This window comes from Rhinatrema bivittatum, chromosome 6, assembly GCF_901001135.1.
Source record: "Rhinatrema bivittatum chromosome 6, aRhiBiv1.1, whole genome shotgun sequence".
NCBI lineage: Eukaryota > Metazoa > Chordata > Amphibia > Gymnophiona > Rhinatrematidae > Rhinatrema > Rhinatrema bivittatum.
Genome location: NC_042620.1, coordinates 5,374,456 through 5,393,900, shown reverse-complemented (window position 1 = coordinate 5,393,900; position 19,445 = coordinate 5,374,456). Strand labels below are relative to the sequence as shown.

Here is a 19,445-nt window from a genome sequence, read left to right as displayed (position 1 = left end):
CACCTAGTTTACAAGAAACGCATTGGAATATATATATATAATTTCATAAATCTACAAAATTCATAATCATTTAAAAATACAAAAAATATTATATACATTTCAAACTTTTTTTTTTACACAAATCACCCAATGAACTTAACCATATCCTAACATATTTAACCTCAAATCAATTCCCACCACTTTCATTTAAAAAAATCAAAAGAAAAAGCAAAAAACAAAGGATGGAGACCTAGTTTTAGCCAGCAAAACATCTACTTCCAAACAATGAATACTCCCAAATGACAAGCTGTAGAAACTGGCTCAGCACTGACTGTCACGCCATATTTCCGATGAAATAAAGTCCATTAGAAGACTTGCAGTAGACTGTAAATCCAACTGGTTCAGGGACCGTCTTTTGAGATTTTTTTGAATTCCCAGGACCCACATTTGAAGTTCACAAGTATTCTGGATTGCCAGTGGGTCCTGTCTTTAGAGATGTGGGTTGTTTTGAATAAGAGTCAGTTTACTACTACTATTTTCCACAAGTCAATAGTTTTTACCACAACCATGTGAGAAAATCTTTTTTGGACATTTTTTTCTATTTACGGCAGGTATGTTCATCTTTACCTGATTTTAAGAAGCAAGCTGTGGAAATGTCCTAATTTGTTTTCCAGAATGGGGCTACCCTCTGAGAGTAGTCCATATTGCTATAAAAAGGGCATTATATATCAATCAGGACTTGCTTTTTTAAAAAACTAAATCACAGATCATTTGCTCTGTGTGTTACCCTATAAACCACAAACAGGGCAAGTTGTAAGTATTATTAAAAAGTAGTGGCCATTATTGCAAATGTAAATCGGATTTTCAAGACTCAATTTCTTTGTTTCTGTCTCCACTGGATAGTATGACTGATGCTATATAGGTCAAGGGGGGACACAAGTGTGGTCATTGTTCGATTTGCATTAATTGTATTGTATCAGATAGGTTTGTTAATCCAGTTACAGGCAGAAGTTATTTCTTATGGTCTTTTACCAATTATAAGTCTAGACAGGTGATATCTAACTCTAATAAGGAGGAAAGTTGCCAGTGCCTGATCACTGGTATGCAAATTGAGCTCCACTCCTCTCCCTCCCTATACTCTCCAGCTCCACCCCCTCTCTCACTGTATTGACCAATCCACTCTCTACAATCAATATGGAAATTGAGCTCTGCCCCTCTCTCACTGTGCTCTCCAGTTCCAGCCCTCACTCTCTCTGAATTGTTGAATCTATTCTGTTCTACCACCCAAGCTCATCACACACTCCAGTTACACATTTCCTACACTTCACAATATTTCCTACCTTTGGACGGGCTTTTACTACTAGTATGCGATATTGTGTCCTTATTTTCTATATATAGGTAAGATGCAACCAGATGGTTAAAATGCATATCACTGAGCTTGGAAGCAAAATACACAATGAATGATTAGAACATAAGAAGTTGTCTTACTGGGTCAGACCAAGGGTCCATCAAGCCCAGCACCTTGTTTCCAGCAGTGGCCAATACAGGTAACAAGTACTTGGCAAGATCTTAAACAGTAAATAGATCAGAAGCTCCTTTAACTCAATATTGGATGGATAAAATATATGCAATAGATCTTCAACTTTTTGTGTTGCAATGTATTAGTTACAGGAGGGATGGTTATATTAATCGTTTATTGATCTATAAAGAATAATGGAGAAATTACTTACCTGATAATTTCGTTTTCCTTAGTGTAGACAGATGGACTCAGGACCAATGGGTATAGTGTACTCCTGCTAGCAGTTGGAGACGGATCAGATTTCAAACTGACGTCAGCCCCTAGTACATATACCCCTGCAGGAAGTGCAGCTCTTCAGTATTCTCCTCGAAAAGCATTGTGGATATCTGTGTGACTGACTGATTGATTAACTTAATAATTTGGTTAACTTGGATAACTTCATAACTTAGTTAAACTTGATTAACTTGGACTGGTTGATTGACTATAGCTGGAGACCGCCAATGTACTCAACTGGAAAGCGTCGACACCCGGCAGGGTGGATGCCCTAGGTAAATGAAAAAACATGGCTTACCCTTGAACATTTGAAGGCCCTGCGTGACGGCAGCCAAGGGTGGGATGCTGAGTCCATCTGTCTACACTAAGGAAAACGAAATGATCAAGTAAGTAATTTCTCCATTTCCTAGCGTGTAGCAGATGGACTCAGGACCAATGGGATGTATAAAAGCTACTCCCGATCCGGGTGGGAGGCTGCCCGTGACCCACTTAGTATTGCCCTTGCAAATGCTGTGTCCTCCCGAGTCTGAACATCCAGACGGTAGAATCTGGAGAAGGTATGGATGGAGGACCATGTAGTCGCCCTGCAGATCTCGGCAGGTGATAGCATTCTAGTTTCTGCCCATGATACTGCCTGGGCTCTGGTAGAATGGGCCTTGACCTGTAGAGGTGGTGGCTTGCCAGCTTCTATGTAGGCCGCCTTGATGACTTCCTTGATCCAGAGGGCGATGGTTGCCCGGGAGGCCGCTTTCCCTTGTTGCTTTCCGCTGTGAAGGACGAAAAGGTGGTCCGTTTTTTGTACGGGCTCGGACAATGCCAGGTATCTGGATAGGAGTCTGCCGATGTTGAGGTGGCGGAGACTACGGGCTTCTTCCGAATTCTTCTGGGCATCCATCATTGGTAGCGAGATGGTTTGGTTAAGGTGGAAGTGTGGGACCACTTTGGGGAGGAAGGAGGGAACCATGCGTAGTTGGATGGACCCCGGGGTGAGCCTGAGGAACGGCTCATGGCAGGACAGTGCTTGTAGTTCCGATATGCGGTGGGCTGAACACACCGCCAGCAGAAACACCGTCTTCAAGGTTAACAGGCGAAGGGACAGGCCTCGTAGGGGTCTGAAGGCGGTTCCCGCTAGGAAGTCCAAAACGAGATTGAGATTCCACAGAGGTACCGGCCACTTTAGTGGTGGGCGAATGTGTTTGACTCCTTTCAGGAAGCGTGACACGTCCGGGTGAGAAGCTATGCTGTTGCTCTCGCTCTTGGAGCCGTAGCATGACAGGGCCGCCACCTGTACCTTGATGGAGTTGAGGGACAGGCCCTTCTGTAGTCCGTTCTGTAAGAATTCCAGGATCACGGGGACAGTGAATGAGCGTGGTTTGATGTTGTGGTCTTCGCACCAGGCTTCAAATACTCTCCAGATCCTTATGTACGTTAGTGATGTGGAGAATTTGCGTGCTTGTAGGAGGGTGTCGATTACCGCCCCTGAGTACCAGTTCTTTCTCAGGCGAGCCCTCTCAATGGCCAGACCGTAAGAGAGAATTGAGCTGGGTCCTCGTGGAGGATCGGACCTTGTTGTAGCAGGTCCCTGTGTGGGGGCAGGGGTAGGGGGTTCCCTGCCAGCAGTCTTCTCATGTCTGCGTACCAGGGTCTTCTTGGCCAGTCCGGAGCCACCAGAAGAACTAGTCCCTTGTGTAGGTGTATCTTGTGAATGATTGCGCCCAGTAGGGGCCACGATGGGAAGGCATATAGTAGGGTCCCTGGGGGCCAGGGCTGTACCAGAGCATCGATCCCTTGGGACTGCGGTTCCCACCTGTGGCTGAAGTATCTGGAAACTTGGGCGTTGGATCTGTTTGCCAGAAGGTCCATGTCCGGTGTCCCCCACCGATCCACTATTATCTTGAAGGCTGTGGGTGACAGCCTCCATGCTCCTGGGTCTAGACTTTCCCTGCTGAGGAAGTCTGCCGTGATGTTGTCTTTCCCGGCGATGTGGACGGCGGAGATCTCCTGGAGGTTTGCTTCCGCCCACGCCATCAGGGGGTCTATTTCTAGGGACACTTATTGGCTTCTGGTTCCCCCCTGCCGGTTGATGTAGGCCACTGTCATGGAGTTGTCCGTCATTACTCTGACCGCTTTGTTTCGAAGTCTGTGGGCGAACCGCATACAGGCTAGTCTGACTGCTCGTGCTTCTAGGCGGTTGATGTTCCATCCCGCCTCTTCTGCGTTCCACTGCCCTTGGGCGGTTAGCTCCTCGCAGTGTGCTCCCCATTCTCTTAGACTGGCATCTGTGGTGAGTGGAGTCCAGGTTGGGGAGGAGAGACTTGATCCCCGGCTCATGTGGCTGGCCTGCAGCCACCAACGTAGCTGGGTCCAAATTCTGCCTGGGAGTGATAGATGTATGGTGTAGTTCTGGGACCGTGGGCTCCACTGTGATAGGAGTGAGCGCTGTAGGGGTGTCATGTGGGCTCGCGCCCATGGCACAATTTCCATGGTGGATGCCATCAGCCCGAGGACTTGCAGGTAATCCCATGCTGTGGGACGAGGATCGTCCAGCAAGGTTTGTAGTCGGTTCCACAATTTTGATCTCCTTGTGGGGGTCAGGCTGACCTTGTCCTCCTTGGTGTCGAATCGGACTCCTAGGTACTCCAGCGACTGTGAGGGCTGTAGGGAGCTTTTGTTTGTGTTGACTACCCATCCTAGGCTTTCCAGTAGAGTTCTGACTCTGCTGGTTGCTTGGCGGCTTTCCTCCGGTGACTTTGCTCTGATCAGCCAATCGTCCAGGTAGGGGTGAACAAGGATTCCTTCCTTCCTCAGTGTTGCCGCCACCACCACTATTACCTTGGTGAACGTCCGGGGTGCTGTGGCTAACTCGAAAGGTAGTGCCCGGAACTGGTAGTGATGGTTCAGGACTTTGAAGCGTAGGTAGCGCTAATGTTCCTGATGAATGGGAATGTGCAGATAGGCCTCCGAAAGATCCAGGGATGTGAGAAACTCTCCTGGTTGTATCGCCCTTATAACGGATCGTAGGGTTTCCATGCGGAAGTGAGGGATCCTGAGGTGGCAGTTGACCGACTTGAGATCCAGGATGGGCCTGAATGTTCCCTCTTTCTTGGGAACGATAAAATAAATGGAATAATGGCCAGTATTTATTTCCTGTGGAGGTACCGGGGTTATGGCCTCGAGTGCCAGTAGTCTGGACAGTGTAGCTTCCACCGCCGCCCTCTTGGAGGGGTCGTGGCAGGGGGACTCCACGTACTTGTCCGGAGGGGTTCGTAGGAAATCCAGGTAGTACCCCTCCTGAATGATGGCTAGGACCCACTTGTCCGAGGTTATCTCGACCCATCTGTGATAGAATAGGGCTAATCTGCCCCCTATGGCTTGGATGGGTCGTCTGAATCTCATTGTGGGGTGCGGCTGGGGCCTGTAACCGAGCTGGCTCCCCTCATGTTGTGTTTGGTCCGAAAGGAATGGTTACTGCCCGTAGGGCGGGGCGCTTGATAGTTGTTCCTGTAAGGATTGAAGCGCTGCAAACTTCTGCCCCTGGAGGTCCTGGGGAAGGAACGCCGATTTCTCTTTGTCTTATCTTCCGGCAGTCGCAGCAATGGGGACTCGCCCCATTTGTCGGCCAGTTTCTCTAGTTCGCTGCCGAACAGGAAGGATCCTTTGAAGGGCAACCTTGTGAGGCGCGTTTTGGAAGATGCGTCGGCCGACCAGCTTCGGAGCCAGAGTTGTCTCCTGGCAGACACCGCAGAAGACACTCCTCTGGCCGCACTAGGTCGGAGGCAGAGGACAGTCCTCTGTGCGCACAGAGGACACTCCTCTGTGCGCACTAGGTCAGAGGCAGTGTCCGCTAGGAATGATATCGCTGGTTCTATGTCTTCTCCCGGGGTGTTGTTCCTGGTTTGTGATAGGCAGGCACGTGTCACCACGGTACAGCAGGCCACAATTTGTAGAGACATAGCGGCGACGTCCAATGATTGTTTGAGGATGGACTCCAGACGTTGGTCATGTGCATCTTTGAGCTCAGCTCCTCCCTCTACTGGGATAGTGGTGCGCCTAGAAACCGCGCAGACCATAGACGACTGAGGGGGGATATGATAGAGGTGTTTAAAATCATGAGAGGTCTAGAACGGGTAGATATGAATCAGTTATTTACTCTTTCGGATAGTAGAAAGACTAGGGGGCACTCCATGAAGTTAGCATGGGGCACATTTAAAACTAATCGGAGAAAGTTCTTTTTTACTCAACACACAATTAAACTCTGGAATTTGCTGCCAGAGAATGTGGTTCGTGCAGTTAGTATAGCTGTGTTTAAAAAAGGATTGGATAAGTTCTTGGAGGAGAAGTCCATTACCTGCTATTAAGTTCACTTAGAGAATAGCCACTGCCATTAGCAATGGTTACATGGAATAGACTTAGTTTTTGGGTACTTGCCAGGTTCTTATGGCCTGGATTGGCCACTGTTGGAAACAGGATGCTGGGCTTGATGGACCCTTGGTCTGACCCAGTATGGCATTTTCTTATGTTCTTATCCACTTTAGGGCATGCAAGACGATCTTTGGTTGCTGGGTCCAGGGGGTACAGGGCCGCCAAGGCTCATCCCCCTTTGAATGCGGACTCCGGAGCGTTCCATTCCAGGTCAATCAGCTGTTGTGCTGCTTGTAACAGAGGGAAATGGCGAGAAGTCTGTCGAAGACCCTCCAGCAGGGGGTTTGGTTTCGGTTCCCCCGAAGTACCTGGGCCTGGGATAGCGAGCTCCGTCAGACATTGATTGACCAGGTCCGGGAGTTTGTCCTTTGTGAAGAAGCGTTTCATGGTTCGGTGAGGCTCTGTGCCCAGGGAGAGCTCCCCTTCTTCTAGGGGTTCGGCTTCTTCCTCAGAGGTGTCCGAGTCCCCGTAGGTGGGGCTTCTGGGTAATGGGAGCCTGTGCCTAGGTCTTGAGGGGCCTAAAGCATGTGGGTCCTCCGGTGGAGCATGTGGTTGGCCAGCCAGAGGTTCAGTTTGCATTTGAACAAAGGCGTGAATCCCCTTGAAAAACTCCACCCATGATATGGACGCTGGATCAAAGCCGAGAGGCGCTGGTTCCTTGGGGGGTCCCCGTCTGGGGGGGTGCCCCTGGCTAGGTCCGAATGCCCCCTGAGGAGCTGGAACTCGGCCCTGGGTGGGACTGGCCCTGAGTTGGATCTCCCAGGGCCTCCTCGCACTGTGTGCACAGGGCATCGGCCTCCTCGCTTTGTGCGGCTCTGATGTGGCATGCCGGGCAGAGGCCTTGCGCTTTAATTTCTGTTCCTGGGGGTGCCATGGTTATTGGCGCGTAAATCTTATGCGCTCCGGTGCGCTTAGATTGAGCGTGTAAGTTGTGCGCGCAGCTGTGCCGTAGATATGCGCTTGGCTATGTGCACGCAAGTTATGCACACAAGGATTTATGTGTGCGCAAGTCTATGCGCACAAGTGCTTTGTGCGCCTGGCTCGGAGATGTGTGCTCGGAGGCGAATAGCGCGGCGAATAGGCCAAGATGGCGACGGTGAGCACACGGGCAATATGGCGACACTCTCGGAGAGTCTCCACGTAGGCAGACTCTTGGAATAGCCAGGGTCTGGCCCTGCTAGGGCGGATCAACCCGGTGGCACTGGTCCCGGTCGGTGACCTGTGCTCGTCCTCGACCCTCAGAGACTGGATTCGAGTAGAAGATTTCTACCTTACCTTGTCTTCGGCGCTTCCCGGTTTCGTCCCGGGCGGTCTCCGGCTACAGGGGGAGAGGGCAAATACCTTCACCGCCGCGCTCGAGGGTGCACCCGCAGCCTCTCAGCCGTGCCCGAAGGATCGGGGGCTAGGTCCTCGCCGAGATTCGGCCGCCTGACCGAGGCTCACCTCCGAGGGACCACGGAAATCACCTCGGGAATCTCAACTGGGGGAGGGACCCGAGGGTATCACCGCAGGAGAGCGGGGCTCGTCTTCAGGTAGGTTTTCTTCTTTCAATTTTGGGTTTCCTTCTTTAAATTTGATCTAACGCTTGAGAGCGTGCAGATAGTCCCTAACTGCTATGGAGACGGAAAATACTGAAGAGCTGCACTTCCTGCAGGGGGTATATGTACTAGGGGCTGACGTTAGATTGAAATCTGATCCGTCTCCAACTGCTAGCAGGAGTACACTATACCCATTGTCCTGAGTCCATCTGCTACACGCTAGGAAATAGTGTTTTTATTTTTGTTTGAATACCATCATCCCTTTTGGTCTGAATAAAAAAACTGAATGAGCCAGGTTGCTATGATTCAATCCTGTTTGAGGTGAATGGAGAGAATATTTATATTGTACAGTAATAGTAACTTGACTGGAGATGCATATGAACCTTCCAAGTTGGTTATTAGCTTTGTGATGAATAAACTGGTCGACTGAATGTTGCCTCTTGGTTGTCCAATGTGTTGATTCCAGGAGTTATGGCTGCGTGACCAGGTGATTATTCTGAATCTTATGAAGCAATGAAGGTTATAAGCATTTGGAGAGGTACTAAACTACATTATCATGCTTTTATGGGAATGATTTTATTATGTGTTTTTGAATAATGGTTTTTAGATTTCATGTTTTAAGTTGTGAATTGTGTTTTACTCTTAGTTGGAGAAATATGCTTTAAGACAAAGTGAAACAATGGAAATCAGTGGACTCAAATGTCCCTTATGAAAGTTCATGAAAATAGATTATTTATATAGCAAAAATTAGCCTCTGAAGAAGCCTGAAAGGGGAAACATGTCAGGTGTAGGTGATTGATTTTGGTTACTACAAGGACTTTTGCTTCTTTTATTCTGAAGTGGAGTAGCAGCCTAGTGGTTAAGAGCAGCAGGCTACCAGCCAGGGTTCAAATCCTACTGCCATTCCTTGTAACCTTAGGCTAGTCATTTCACTCTCCATTGCCTTGGGGAACAGGTAAATATCTACAGTATCTGAAAGTAATCTGCTTTGAAGTGCCTGAAAAAGCAGAATATAAATCAAATAAATAAATAAGGTGGAGGCCATAAGCATAAGAGACTTGACTCTGGCTGATGCAAGTGCTTTTGCTTTTCTGGCTTAAGATACAGGTTATGCAAGTGGCTGTTTATCTTTCTTAGTGAGACACAGTGAAATTGAATATTTAAAGTTGGATTTACAGTCTATTACAAATCTACCTTCTATTATAATTCATTTCATCGGCAATAAGGAGCAACTGCAAGTAATAAGCTAGTTTCTGTAGCCTGTTATATGGGAATTTTCACTGCTTGGAAGTAGCTGGTTTTGCTCACTAATGGGCCAATACAGTACAGTACAGTACTGTTATCCCATGTTTGGACGCGCTAGCTCTACCCCTTATTCAGTAAGGGGTAATAGCGCGTCGAAAACGCGCGTCCAACCCCCCCCCCTCCCCCGAAACTAATAGCGCCTGCAACATGCAAATGCATGTTGATGGCCCTATTAGTTATTCCTGCGCGATAAAGAAAGTAAAATGTGCAGCCAGGCCACGCATTTTACTTTCAGAAATTAGCGCCTACCCAAAGGGTGCACAGAAAAGCAGTAAAAACTGCTTTTCTGTGCACCCTCCGGCTTAATATCATGGCGATATTTAGTCGGAGCTCCTAAAGTTTAAAATAATAATTAAAAAAAAAATTTAAATTCAGCCCGCGGCTTGAAAACCGGACGCTCAAGTTTGCCGGCGTTTGGTTTACGAACCCGTGGCTGTCAACGGGTTTGAGAACAGACGCCGGCAAAATTGAGCATCGACTGTCACACTCGTTGACAGCCGCCGCTTACGTCAAAAAAGAGGCGCTAGGGACGCGCTAATGTCCCTAGCGCCTCTTTTTACCGTGGGCCCTAATTTGCATGTTTGTCCCCCCTGAATCGCGCGCACAGGAGAGTGGCCTGTGCGCGCGCCGGAAGAGCGGGCGCTTGCCCGCTCTCCCGTGACCTTTACTGTATTGACCCGATTTTAAGTTTCATCCTTTGTTTTTTATTTGCATTTTTGAACATTTTTAAAGAAAAAGGGTGGGAATTGATTTGATGTTATACATTTGTTAGGATATGATCAGGGACATTTGTTAGGTGGTTTGTGTAAAAAAAGTTTGAAAAATTCATGTTTAATAATTTTGCATTTTTATAATGACTTTAGTATATTTATGAATTGTTATTTTTTTTGCAAGCACTTCATGTTTTCTAATGTGTTTAAGAAACTTGACAATTTCAAGCAGCGTGTGTGCATGTATAGTTTGGAGGAATCACCCTGGGGAGTTTCTGCTACTTGTCTGCTCCATGAGCGGTACACATTCACAAACAGAATGGAGAAAGCATCAGCACTTTGTGGGTTTTTTTCTAATGCCTTGTTTTGTACTGCCATCTTATGATGTCATAGCCAATCAGCAAATTAAAGTGACATAAAAGATTACCTGCAAGAAAGGCATTGTACGTAATCAGCCTGAATAGGCCTGGAAATCAGGGTCTAGAACGAAAGAAAGCAGAAGAGGGAGAGTAAAGAGATGAGAGCCCCAGACAGCAAACATTTCCAACACTTTCTTCTCCATACTAGTTTATGCTAAGAATAACTCTGCAACCAGCACTCAGCCTGCAGCCTCCCCAGGCGATGGGACTGCTGTAAGGAAGGATCTCCCAAGCAAGAGAGATTTCAGACGAGTGGATGCACACAAAGAACTAGAATACTGCCACTCAACAGTCAGGAAGTTTGTGCTATTACATGTCTGCAGGGACAGGACTAGGACCAGAAACATGCAAATACTCTCAAGATTACAAACTGCATTTTGTTGTTTTTGGTCCTACTCAGACTACAATCTACTGGAATGTGCCCTGCAAGTCCCAAATCAGTTTCCAAAGAACAGAGCAGAGCCCTTGCAGGAGGAGGAGGAGCATGTTTTACGTGCATTCCTATTTCAATTTTAAAGGAGTGTGGTTCCATGTTCATCCACTTAGAAATGTAGAAATAAAAGCAAGCAAACAAGTTGGGAGAAGTCAATCAGTATTTCAGTTTTAAAAATTCACACTCACCTGGCCTTAAAAGTACATAAAAATGCCACATTCAGAAGGCTAGGAAATGTATAAGAGTTCAGGGGCCGTAAGTGTGATGCACATCATAAAACACAGATTTACTATCAAAGGTCCTTGGGACCTCGCTTGCATTTCAGGAGCCAAAAATGAAAACATCACATGCTACAAGTAGATTGGAATCAGGGAAGCTATGGTTCAAATCCCACTGATACTCCTGGGGCAAGTCACGTCACTCTCCATTGCCTCTGGTAAACACCCCCCCCCCCCCCCCCCCCCAAAAAAAAAGCTTAGAATTGCAAGCCCTCTAGGGACAGTGAAATACATCCTTTTATCTGAACATAACTTTTCATTGGTAGCTGAAGGCGAGTTAACAGCTAAATACACAATAAATACAATTTAAAAATAGGTAAGGTGGAGACAGCCACTTGGGAAAAACAATTAAACCTCCACCTCTCACAGTGGCTCTAGTGTCCTCTGGTTTTTGATAGCATGCACCCAACACCCAAAGATGCCATCTCTACAAGCCTTCATTTGAGTGCAAGGATTCTAAGGATCACTTAGAACTGGCAGCTCTAGACAAGAGAAGGTAAAAAATGGCCAAAATGAAGGCACTAGCTGTCTTCAATCAGGACAGCACTATACTGGATCAGTCTGAGGGGGTCTATCAAGCTCAGTAGCCTGTTTCCCTCACTTGCCAGGTCACAATTACCTGGCAACTACCCAAATAGTAAACAGATCCCAAGCTGCTAATGCCCAGGGATAAGCAGTGGCTATTCCTTCAGTCTACTTGTTTAATCAAAGTTTATGGACATCTCCAGGAATTTGTCCAAACCTTTTCTTTTTAATCCAGCTACGCTAACTGCCTTAACATGTAGAGATAGTTTATTCATGAAAGTAATTATGTATCCACAGTCACTGCGAAAGTCATGTCCTGGAACACTATTAAAGGTAAACGTAATGTGAAGATGATGTTCCTGCTGTAGCTGTTCTGTTCCTGTACAGTACCTACACCTTAGAAGTTGAGATGATTCTACAGTATCATACTGTGCTCTGCATCTCATCAGCAAGACACTGCAATAGCTTTAACACTAATCCCACCAAACTCCACCAGCCTGCATCTGGTAGCAGAAGTTCGGTGCAGGCAAGTGCAAGGTAAACTGTGCACAAACATAAGCAGGCGTAATATATACCAAACACTATACAGCTAGATACCTTCCCTATCACATCATTTGCACTATAGGGTTGTTTTGGGCACCCACTGTCAAAGAGGATCTTGAAAAGTTAGAAAAAAAAGTACAAAGAACAGCCAGTAAGACTGTTCAAACTGGGTTTACTGACACTAGAAAAGAACCACAATAGACTGGGGAAGTGGGGAAATTTCCCCGAACAAATGTACCAATAGCTCTGTTTTCATTTTTAGCAGGAGGTTTAATTCCCATGTTACCATCAGCACATCTCCCGTGGAGTTGGGTGCAGGGCATTAATTCCATTCCCTGTCCAGACTCCTGGGTTTTGCCTCCCCTCCAGCAGATGGAGACAGAAGTTTTTGACTGACACTGTCGTAAATCTTGAGGTGCCACCTGCATTCCGTCAGTATTTCTCTGTCTCCAGCAGGTGGTAGAGGCGCAAAATCCTGCAGTCTGAAGAAAAAGGGAAAGAAGAAATGCAAAGCAATAGAGGAAGACTCTACAGCCTCCCGGGGGTAGTCAGGTCCTGTGGGTCCTTCCCCTCTGGTATTTGAGGAAGCTGAACAGAGGGTTAGAGACCCTGTAAGCTCACCCCCCCATCTGGCAGCTGCCAGGGAGATACTAGGGAGCCTGGTTCACTCACCTGGGGGAGGGCCTGAAGAGCCTGGTTTGTGCAAATTGTTTAAAGTTCCATTAAAAAAAAAAAAAAAAGAAGATAACAGGACGTAAGGTAGGGTCTCCGTGCTGCTACCATTTTGGCCTTTCTTTGCTGCGGATGGCTCTTCCCGTTCCCCCGATGCTGTCTGTCCTCCGGGGTACAGTGCATCTCCGGTCCGCCCCAATGCCACATGGTATGGCCTGCACAGCGGGTGGTGACTCTCGCGGGTTGGCCTTTGTTCCTGGCGCCCAGTAATAGGCACAGCAGTCTTTGGGGGACACGTTCCAGCTCAACGTGGGAACAGAAGCCATTTTGGCCACCTTCGCAACTCCTGCACGGGCCGCGGAGGGTGATTTTCCTCCCCGCCCCCCCTTATCCCCGAAGGCAGGAGCCTCTGGGGGGAGGGGCGAAATGGCCGGGGATCAAGCGTCTTTGTTGGAGGATGACCCCGGGGGTGGGGGGGGGGGCTCAGACTCCTCTTCTTTTTCCTCCAATTTTGTATTATTGCTGCATAAGGTTTTTAAAGCCAGGAAGGCAGCAAAAAGGCTCTTGGATAAGGGAACCCCTCCCAAGTCTGCCAAGACCCATAGGGCCCCTGGAAAGGAGGGGGTCTTGGCCCTGAAAATGCTCAGGGTACTGGGAAAGGAGGGGGCCCATCAGATCCAGGCATCCCCGAGGCCCTCGACATTTCAGCCCATGGGGGAGTCTTCCTCTGAGGCCTCGGTGCCGGATGATCCCCAGGGGGCAGACCCTCAGGGGGTAAACTCAGATACAGTAAACCAGGATCCGGATCAACCATTGTCGGGGGCTCCAATGGTAGAGGGTGATGACCCTAGGGTGGTCCACTTATTCCGTAAGGAGGAATTGGCCCCTCTTATCCCCGCAGTTCTCGAGGAGCTGAGCATTGAGGCCCCTCAGGAGGGCACTGTGCTGGGTGCCATGGATCCGGTTATGGTGGGTCTTTGTGGTCCGACCAGGTCCCTTCCATTCCTTATGTCAGTAGATACGGGCCTGAAGGTCAGCAGGGCAATGGGCAAATTATACCCACTGCCAGAAGACACTCTTGACCTTCTTAACATTCCCAAGGTGAATGCTGCGGGGTCAGTGGTTACCAAGAAGACAACCATTCTGAGGACCAGCGCTACTGCTCTTAAGGATCTCCAAGATAGGAAATTGGAAGTACATCAAGAAGATCTTTGAGGTTTCGGCTCTGGGTGCGAGGACTGCCATGTGCAGCAGTTTTATGTTGAGAGCAGGTCTTCTCTGGGTGCAGCAGTTACAGACGGTCAAGTCCTTGTCTGATTCGAGGCCCTGTAGGCTGAGCGGCCTACAGTGCAGATGTGCTGTACGATCTGCTTAGAACTACGGCCAGGTCTAGGATATCAGCTGTCTCTGCTTGCAGATTCCTTTGGCTAAGAAACTGGTTGCGGATGTTTCTTCCAGGGCGCAGCTGGGTTCCTTGCCATTTAAGGGCAGGTTGCTCTTTGGTAAGGACTTAGAGGACATGATTAAATCCCTGGGGGGAAAACAAGGTCCACAAGTTGCCAGAAGATAAGCCTACAGCAAGGAGCTCCTTCCCTTCTCGGTCCTGTTTTCAAGGAAATCGGAGTTTTCGGGCATCCAGATTATCGGGATCTTCAAGGCAGGTCCCGAGCAGGCAGCAATCCTGGGGTCAGTCCTTTCATGGCCAACATTCTGGCAGAAACTGTTCCTCCCAGGGAATGGGTGGAGCCAAAATCTTCCCAATGAAGTGGGGTTCGTTCACTCCTCTCTTCCAGTAATAGGGGGCTGCTTGGCTCTCTTTTATGAGGACTGGACCAAAGTCATGATGGACCAGTGGGTCCTAAGCATAACAAAACAAAATTACGCTTTAGAATTTTTTCAGCCCCTCAGGGATCGTTTTCTGGTCTCCCCGTGCTTGTATGAGGAAAAAAAAAAAAGGGTAGCAATGTGACGCCTCAGCGAGCTAGAAGCCATTGTGCCACTGCCCCCAGAAGAGCGAGAGGCAGATCACTACTCCATTTACTTCATAATACCCAAGAAGGAAGGCACGTTCCGGCCCATACTCGACTTGAAGAAAGTCAACGAGACTCTCAGGGTCCCTCGGTTCTGCATGGAAACTCTCCATTCCGTGATTGCTTCAGTTCACAAGAAGGAATTCCTAGCCTTACACATAGGAATTCGGCCCGACCACCAGAAATACCTGAGGTTCATCATTCTGGGGGAGCATTTTCAGTTTTGCGCTCTGCCGTTCAGGACCTTGACCAAGGTGATGGTCATGGTGGCCGCAGAGCTCCGGAAGGTGGACATCTTGTTCATCCTTACTTGGACGACTGGCTGATTCGAGCAAAGTCAGAATCCCTCTATCGGATGGCGGTGGATTTAATCCTCCAGCTCCTGACGTCCTTGGGGTGGATAGTCAGTCTGGCCAAGAGCCACTTTTGTCCCCACCCAGACCTTAGGGTTCCTGGGAGCCTTTTTGACACACGATTGGGCAAGGTTTGCCTCACCAAGGAATGGATCGCCTAGTTGCAAGCTCAGGTTCGTGTGCTGTTGGACAAGTGCTTGCCTGGGGTCTGGGATTACTTACAGGTCCTCGGGTCAATGACTTCCACCTTGGCACTAGTTCCAAGGGCCTTTGCTCATATGAGACCTCTACAGTCAGCTTTACTATCCCATTGGGACCTGATCTCAGAGCAATTTCAGCTACTGCTTTCTCTCAAAGTCTGTGCGCTCCAGCCTCTCTTGGTGGCTCCTCCCAGACAAACTGCGCCAGGCGGTGAGCTTGAAGATTCCAACTTGGATGATGGTAACCACGGATGCCAGTCTCCGGTTGGGAAGCGGTCTGCAGGACAGATTAGTGCAGGGCCGATTGTCGGGGGAGCAATCCTCGTGGTCGATCAACCAGTTAGAGACCAGAGCTGTGCGGCTAGCTCTGCAGGCTCTCCTCCCTCTGGTGAGAGGGAGATCAGTAAGGATCCTGTCAGACAATGCGACAACACTGGTCTATATAAAATGCCAAGGAGGTACCAAGAGCTGGTACCTGGAAGTCCTGGAGCCAATCTGCTGGGCGGAACTGCGCCTGGAGAGGTTTGCAGCCATCCACATCGCAGGCACAGTCAACGTTCAAGTGGATTTCCTGAGTCGGCACCGGCTGGATCCCGGGGAGTGGGTATTGTCAGAGGAAGTCTTTCACCAGATGTGCCAGAAGTGGAGCAAGTCGGCATGGATTTGATGGCAGCTTTCCGCAATGCCAAGGCCCCGAGGTTCTTCAGCCAGATGTTCTGCTGTACTTTTTTCTGCTGTGGCCGTTAATCGGCAAGGTGTTGCGTCGCATAGAGGGCCAGCCAGGCGACGTAATCCTCGTGGCTCCGGAATAGTTGAGGTGGCCATGGCTTGCAGACTTGGTCAACCTAACAGTGGTTGGTCCTTTGAGATTTCATCTCCTGCCAAATCTTCTGCGTCAGGGCCCCATTTGCTTGGAAGGGACAGATGACTTTTGAGAGGAAGCGGCTAAGGAATAAGAATTATTTGGATGCAGTGGTTGCTACTCTCTTGCAGTCCAGGAAAACCTCTTCATCCCTGGCTTATGTCAGGGTGTGGGGAATTTTTGAGTCTTGGTGTTTGGGGCACAAGGTGGAGCCTACCCGGACCTCAGTGGGGGATGTTTTGGTCTTTCTACAGGATGGTCTCCTTAAAGGCTTATCCTTTAGTTCCCTGAGAGTCCAGGATACGGCTCTAGATTGTTTTCGTGGTAAGGTAATGGGAATTGCCTTGGCAGTGCATCCAGACAGTGTGTTTTCTGAGGGGGGGGCAAAACATTTGCGTCCCCCGGTCCAGAATCCTGTCCTTCCTGGAGCCTGAACATGGTTCTCAGGGCTCTGTGCTCATCTCAGTTTGAGCTTTTACAGCAGGCAACGCTAAAGGATCTTACCTCGAAGGTATATTTCCTCGTGGCTATTTCTTCTGCTCAGCAGGTGTCGGAGCTTCATGCCTTGTCGTGCAGGGAACCCTTCTTGAGAATAACAGACCCAGGAGTGTCCTTGAGAACGGTTCCCTCCTTTCTACTTAAGGTGGTTTCATCTTTTCATTTGAATCAGTCGGTGGAGCTCCTTTCCTTTCCGGATTGAATTCCTCCACTCCTCAGTCCAAAGTTTTACATAGATTGGACGTGAGACAGGCTCTGTTACGTTATTTGGAGGTTATGAACCGTTTCCACCTGTCAGATCATCTTTTGGTACTGTGGAGTGGCCCCAGAAGGGGGCATAAGGCTTCTAGGGCCACTATTTCTCGGTGGTTAAAAGAGGGTATCAGCTCTGCATACATTGCTCAAGGTCGGCCAGTGCCAGTTGGTCTTCGGGCACATTTTACCCATTCACAAGCGGCCTCCTGAGCAGAGTGTCAGCAAGTTTCTCCGCAAGAAATCTGTTGAGTGGCTACTTGGAAGTCTTTGCACACTTTTGCTGGGCATTACTGTTTGGATGTCCAGGCCCCAGAAGCTATGTGCTTTGAGCGGGACTCTCGCAGTCCCACCCCATGTAGGGAAGCTTTGGTACATCCCAGAAGTCTGGACTGATCCGGGTACGTACAGGGAAAGGAAAATTGGTTCTTACCTGCTAATTTTTGTTCCTGTGGTACCACGGATCAGACCAGAGTCCAGAGGTTAGCAGGGATGGAGAGTCTGCTCGATCAGTTGTGATTCAGTAATTACTCGGAAGATTTACTCTAAAGAAATGCTCAGGTTCTGCTCCCACACAGCGCTCTCGTGTAGACGGGGTTTTGAGTGAGTTTGCAAGTTTTCATCTTCCCTCTGCTTCTTTGAAAAAAAATTGTTTATCATTACTGTTTACTTGAAGTTTAATTCATCTGGCTTGGGTACAGTTCAATACTGACGGACTGCAGGTGGCACCTTAAGATATAGGGCAGTATCAGTCAAAAACTTCTGTGTCTCCATTTGCTGGAGGGGAGGCAAAACCCAGGAGTCTGGACTGATCTGTGGTACTACAGGAACAAAAATTAGCAGGTAAGAACCCAATTTTCCTTTAATATACAGGCCCTAAGTGCATTGTACCAGGGATCTTTTTCCCCTAGGATAGCACATGGGGAAGTCTCTCAGACCACAGGGCAACTGGTTTCACACTTTCTAAGCAAGATAATCTTTGCTCAGAGTGGTTCAATTAAGGAATATTTTGCTGTGCAGATGAATTGCCAAGAGAAGTTCTACAGCTGTACACCTTTCTCTTGACAAATATGCAGTGACAGCAATAAAGTTATTAGAAGAAAGCTAGGTTTAATGGCTTTCGTGTCTTCTTTCAACCAAGCCAACTATGTAATTCTACAACTAATAAGAAGTCACATACAAAAACAGACCAGAGTGACAAATAGCAGCAGGAATCAATAAATATGCTTTGTTAATATGCATATTCACTTGATTAGCTCCCATCAGCACATGCCACCAAATTGCTCATGCAATATAAAAAAGACCAGTTTGAAATGGACCAATATGCAGAAAACCAAGGCTGGCACCAACATTGGTAGGCTAACCTTTGTCAGACCACAAAGAGTGCTTTCAACCTCTATGTGCAGCTTTCCTGATCGTTTCCTTAGGGAACTGCAAGTACATTTCTGCTCCCTCCCCTCAGACAGGTGCTTTTTTTCCAAAAGGCACACTTGTGTATAATTTTGTTCCCTCCCCATTAGCACCAGATTCCCTCTTCCAGCGGTTATTTCTTTTGGGAAGTTCTGACAAAGCATCATGAAGTAAAAGGGATTCTCTCTGCAGCTTGCCAAGGAAGGGACTTTATGGGTGTCTAAGATTAGCAGAGGAAACAGTTGTACCTTTGTTCCTTCAACTGTTTTCTCTCAATGGGAATCTCCTTTTTAGCCTTGGTGTTATTTCTTTCAGCTGGAGATGGGCCAGTCCCTCCTGGAAGCTTATCTTGCCTTTCCTCTACATCCTGTAGCTTGTCTGTGGCATTAGTACCATTTCTTGCATCAGGACATGTGTTGGTCCCTCCCTGCTTATCTTGCCCTTCCTTTGTATCCTGTAACTTCTCTTTGGCTTTGGTACTTTTTGTCTCATGCAGATGTGGGTCACTTTCTCCCTGCTTCTGCCCTTCTTCTGTGCTCTGTACCTTCTCTACTGCGGGTACATCAACACTCTCTCTAGACTCCAGCACTCTCCTTTCAGCCATCCTGTTTTCTGCCTGCAGAACGGTCTTCTTCCCCTTTCTACCTCCCTTTGAATCAGTTCCATGCACACCTGCTCTATGTTGCTCTGCAGCCTCCTTCTCTGAGATGCTGTAAGCCATGGCAAGCTGAAGATCCTCATCCTCTTCATCACTTTCCATGAAGAAGAGGGAAGGTGTAGCACTCTGGTTACGTGTTAAAGGAGCGTAATGGGGAGAACTGTTCTGCAAGGTCTGCTGCTCTCGTCGGCTTAGTTCCAGCCCAAGCGCCATTTCATCTTCCACACCTACAAACAATAATAATCAATAGTAAGATAGAAGAATTTACATAAAACTCTGGTGCTCAATAATCAAGCATGGAAGGGATCCTGCATCCAATACACCAGTGGTAAAGACCCTGCGATAGTAATAAAGGGGATCTGTGTTCAAGAGCTACTTAGCAGAGTAACATGAACAACCGGGGACCAAAGCTCTATACACAGCAGGTAGAAATTAAGGCAGAAGTGGCTTTATCCCAGCTGATAGAGCTCCCAAGGCCCTGACAGAGAAATAAATGGCCTGGGTTCTATCCCTGATTGGCAAGAGTCCCTTGGAAAAGAGAGGGGGCAGATACATCCTCATATTAA

General features: G+C 48.1%; 1 protein-coding gene across 10 annotated transcripts in view; it reads right to left on the bottom strand.

The window, feature by feature from the left end:
* The window catches only part of DNAJB2 (DnaJ heat shock protein family (Hsp40) member B2), a 497,647-nt gene that overhangs the window by 189,506 nt on the left and 288,696 nt on the right, over nucleotides 1-19,445 (bottom strand). For 6 of the 10 annotated variants that reach the window (XM_029604995.1, XM_029604999.1, XM_029604998.1 and 3 more), the window contains 2 exons: nucleotides 18,470-19,106; nucleotides 10,168-10,226 (listed from right to left, as the gene is read on the bottom strand). In XM_029604995.1, the coding sequence (XP_029460855.1) occupies nucleotides 10,220-10,226; nucleotides 18,470-19,106 (644 nt within the window). In that variant the 3' untranslated portion in view covers nucleotides 10,168-10,219. Of the gene's footprint in view, nucleotides 1-10,167; nucleotides 10,227-18,469; nucleotides 19,107-19,445 lie in introns of those variants that run through there. The other 4 variants (XM_029605003.1, XM_029605002.1, XM_029605000.1 and 1 more) reach the window with 1 other exon arrangement.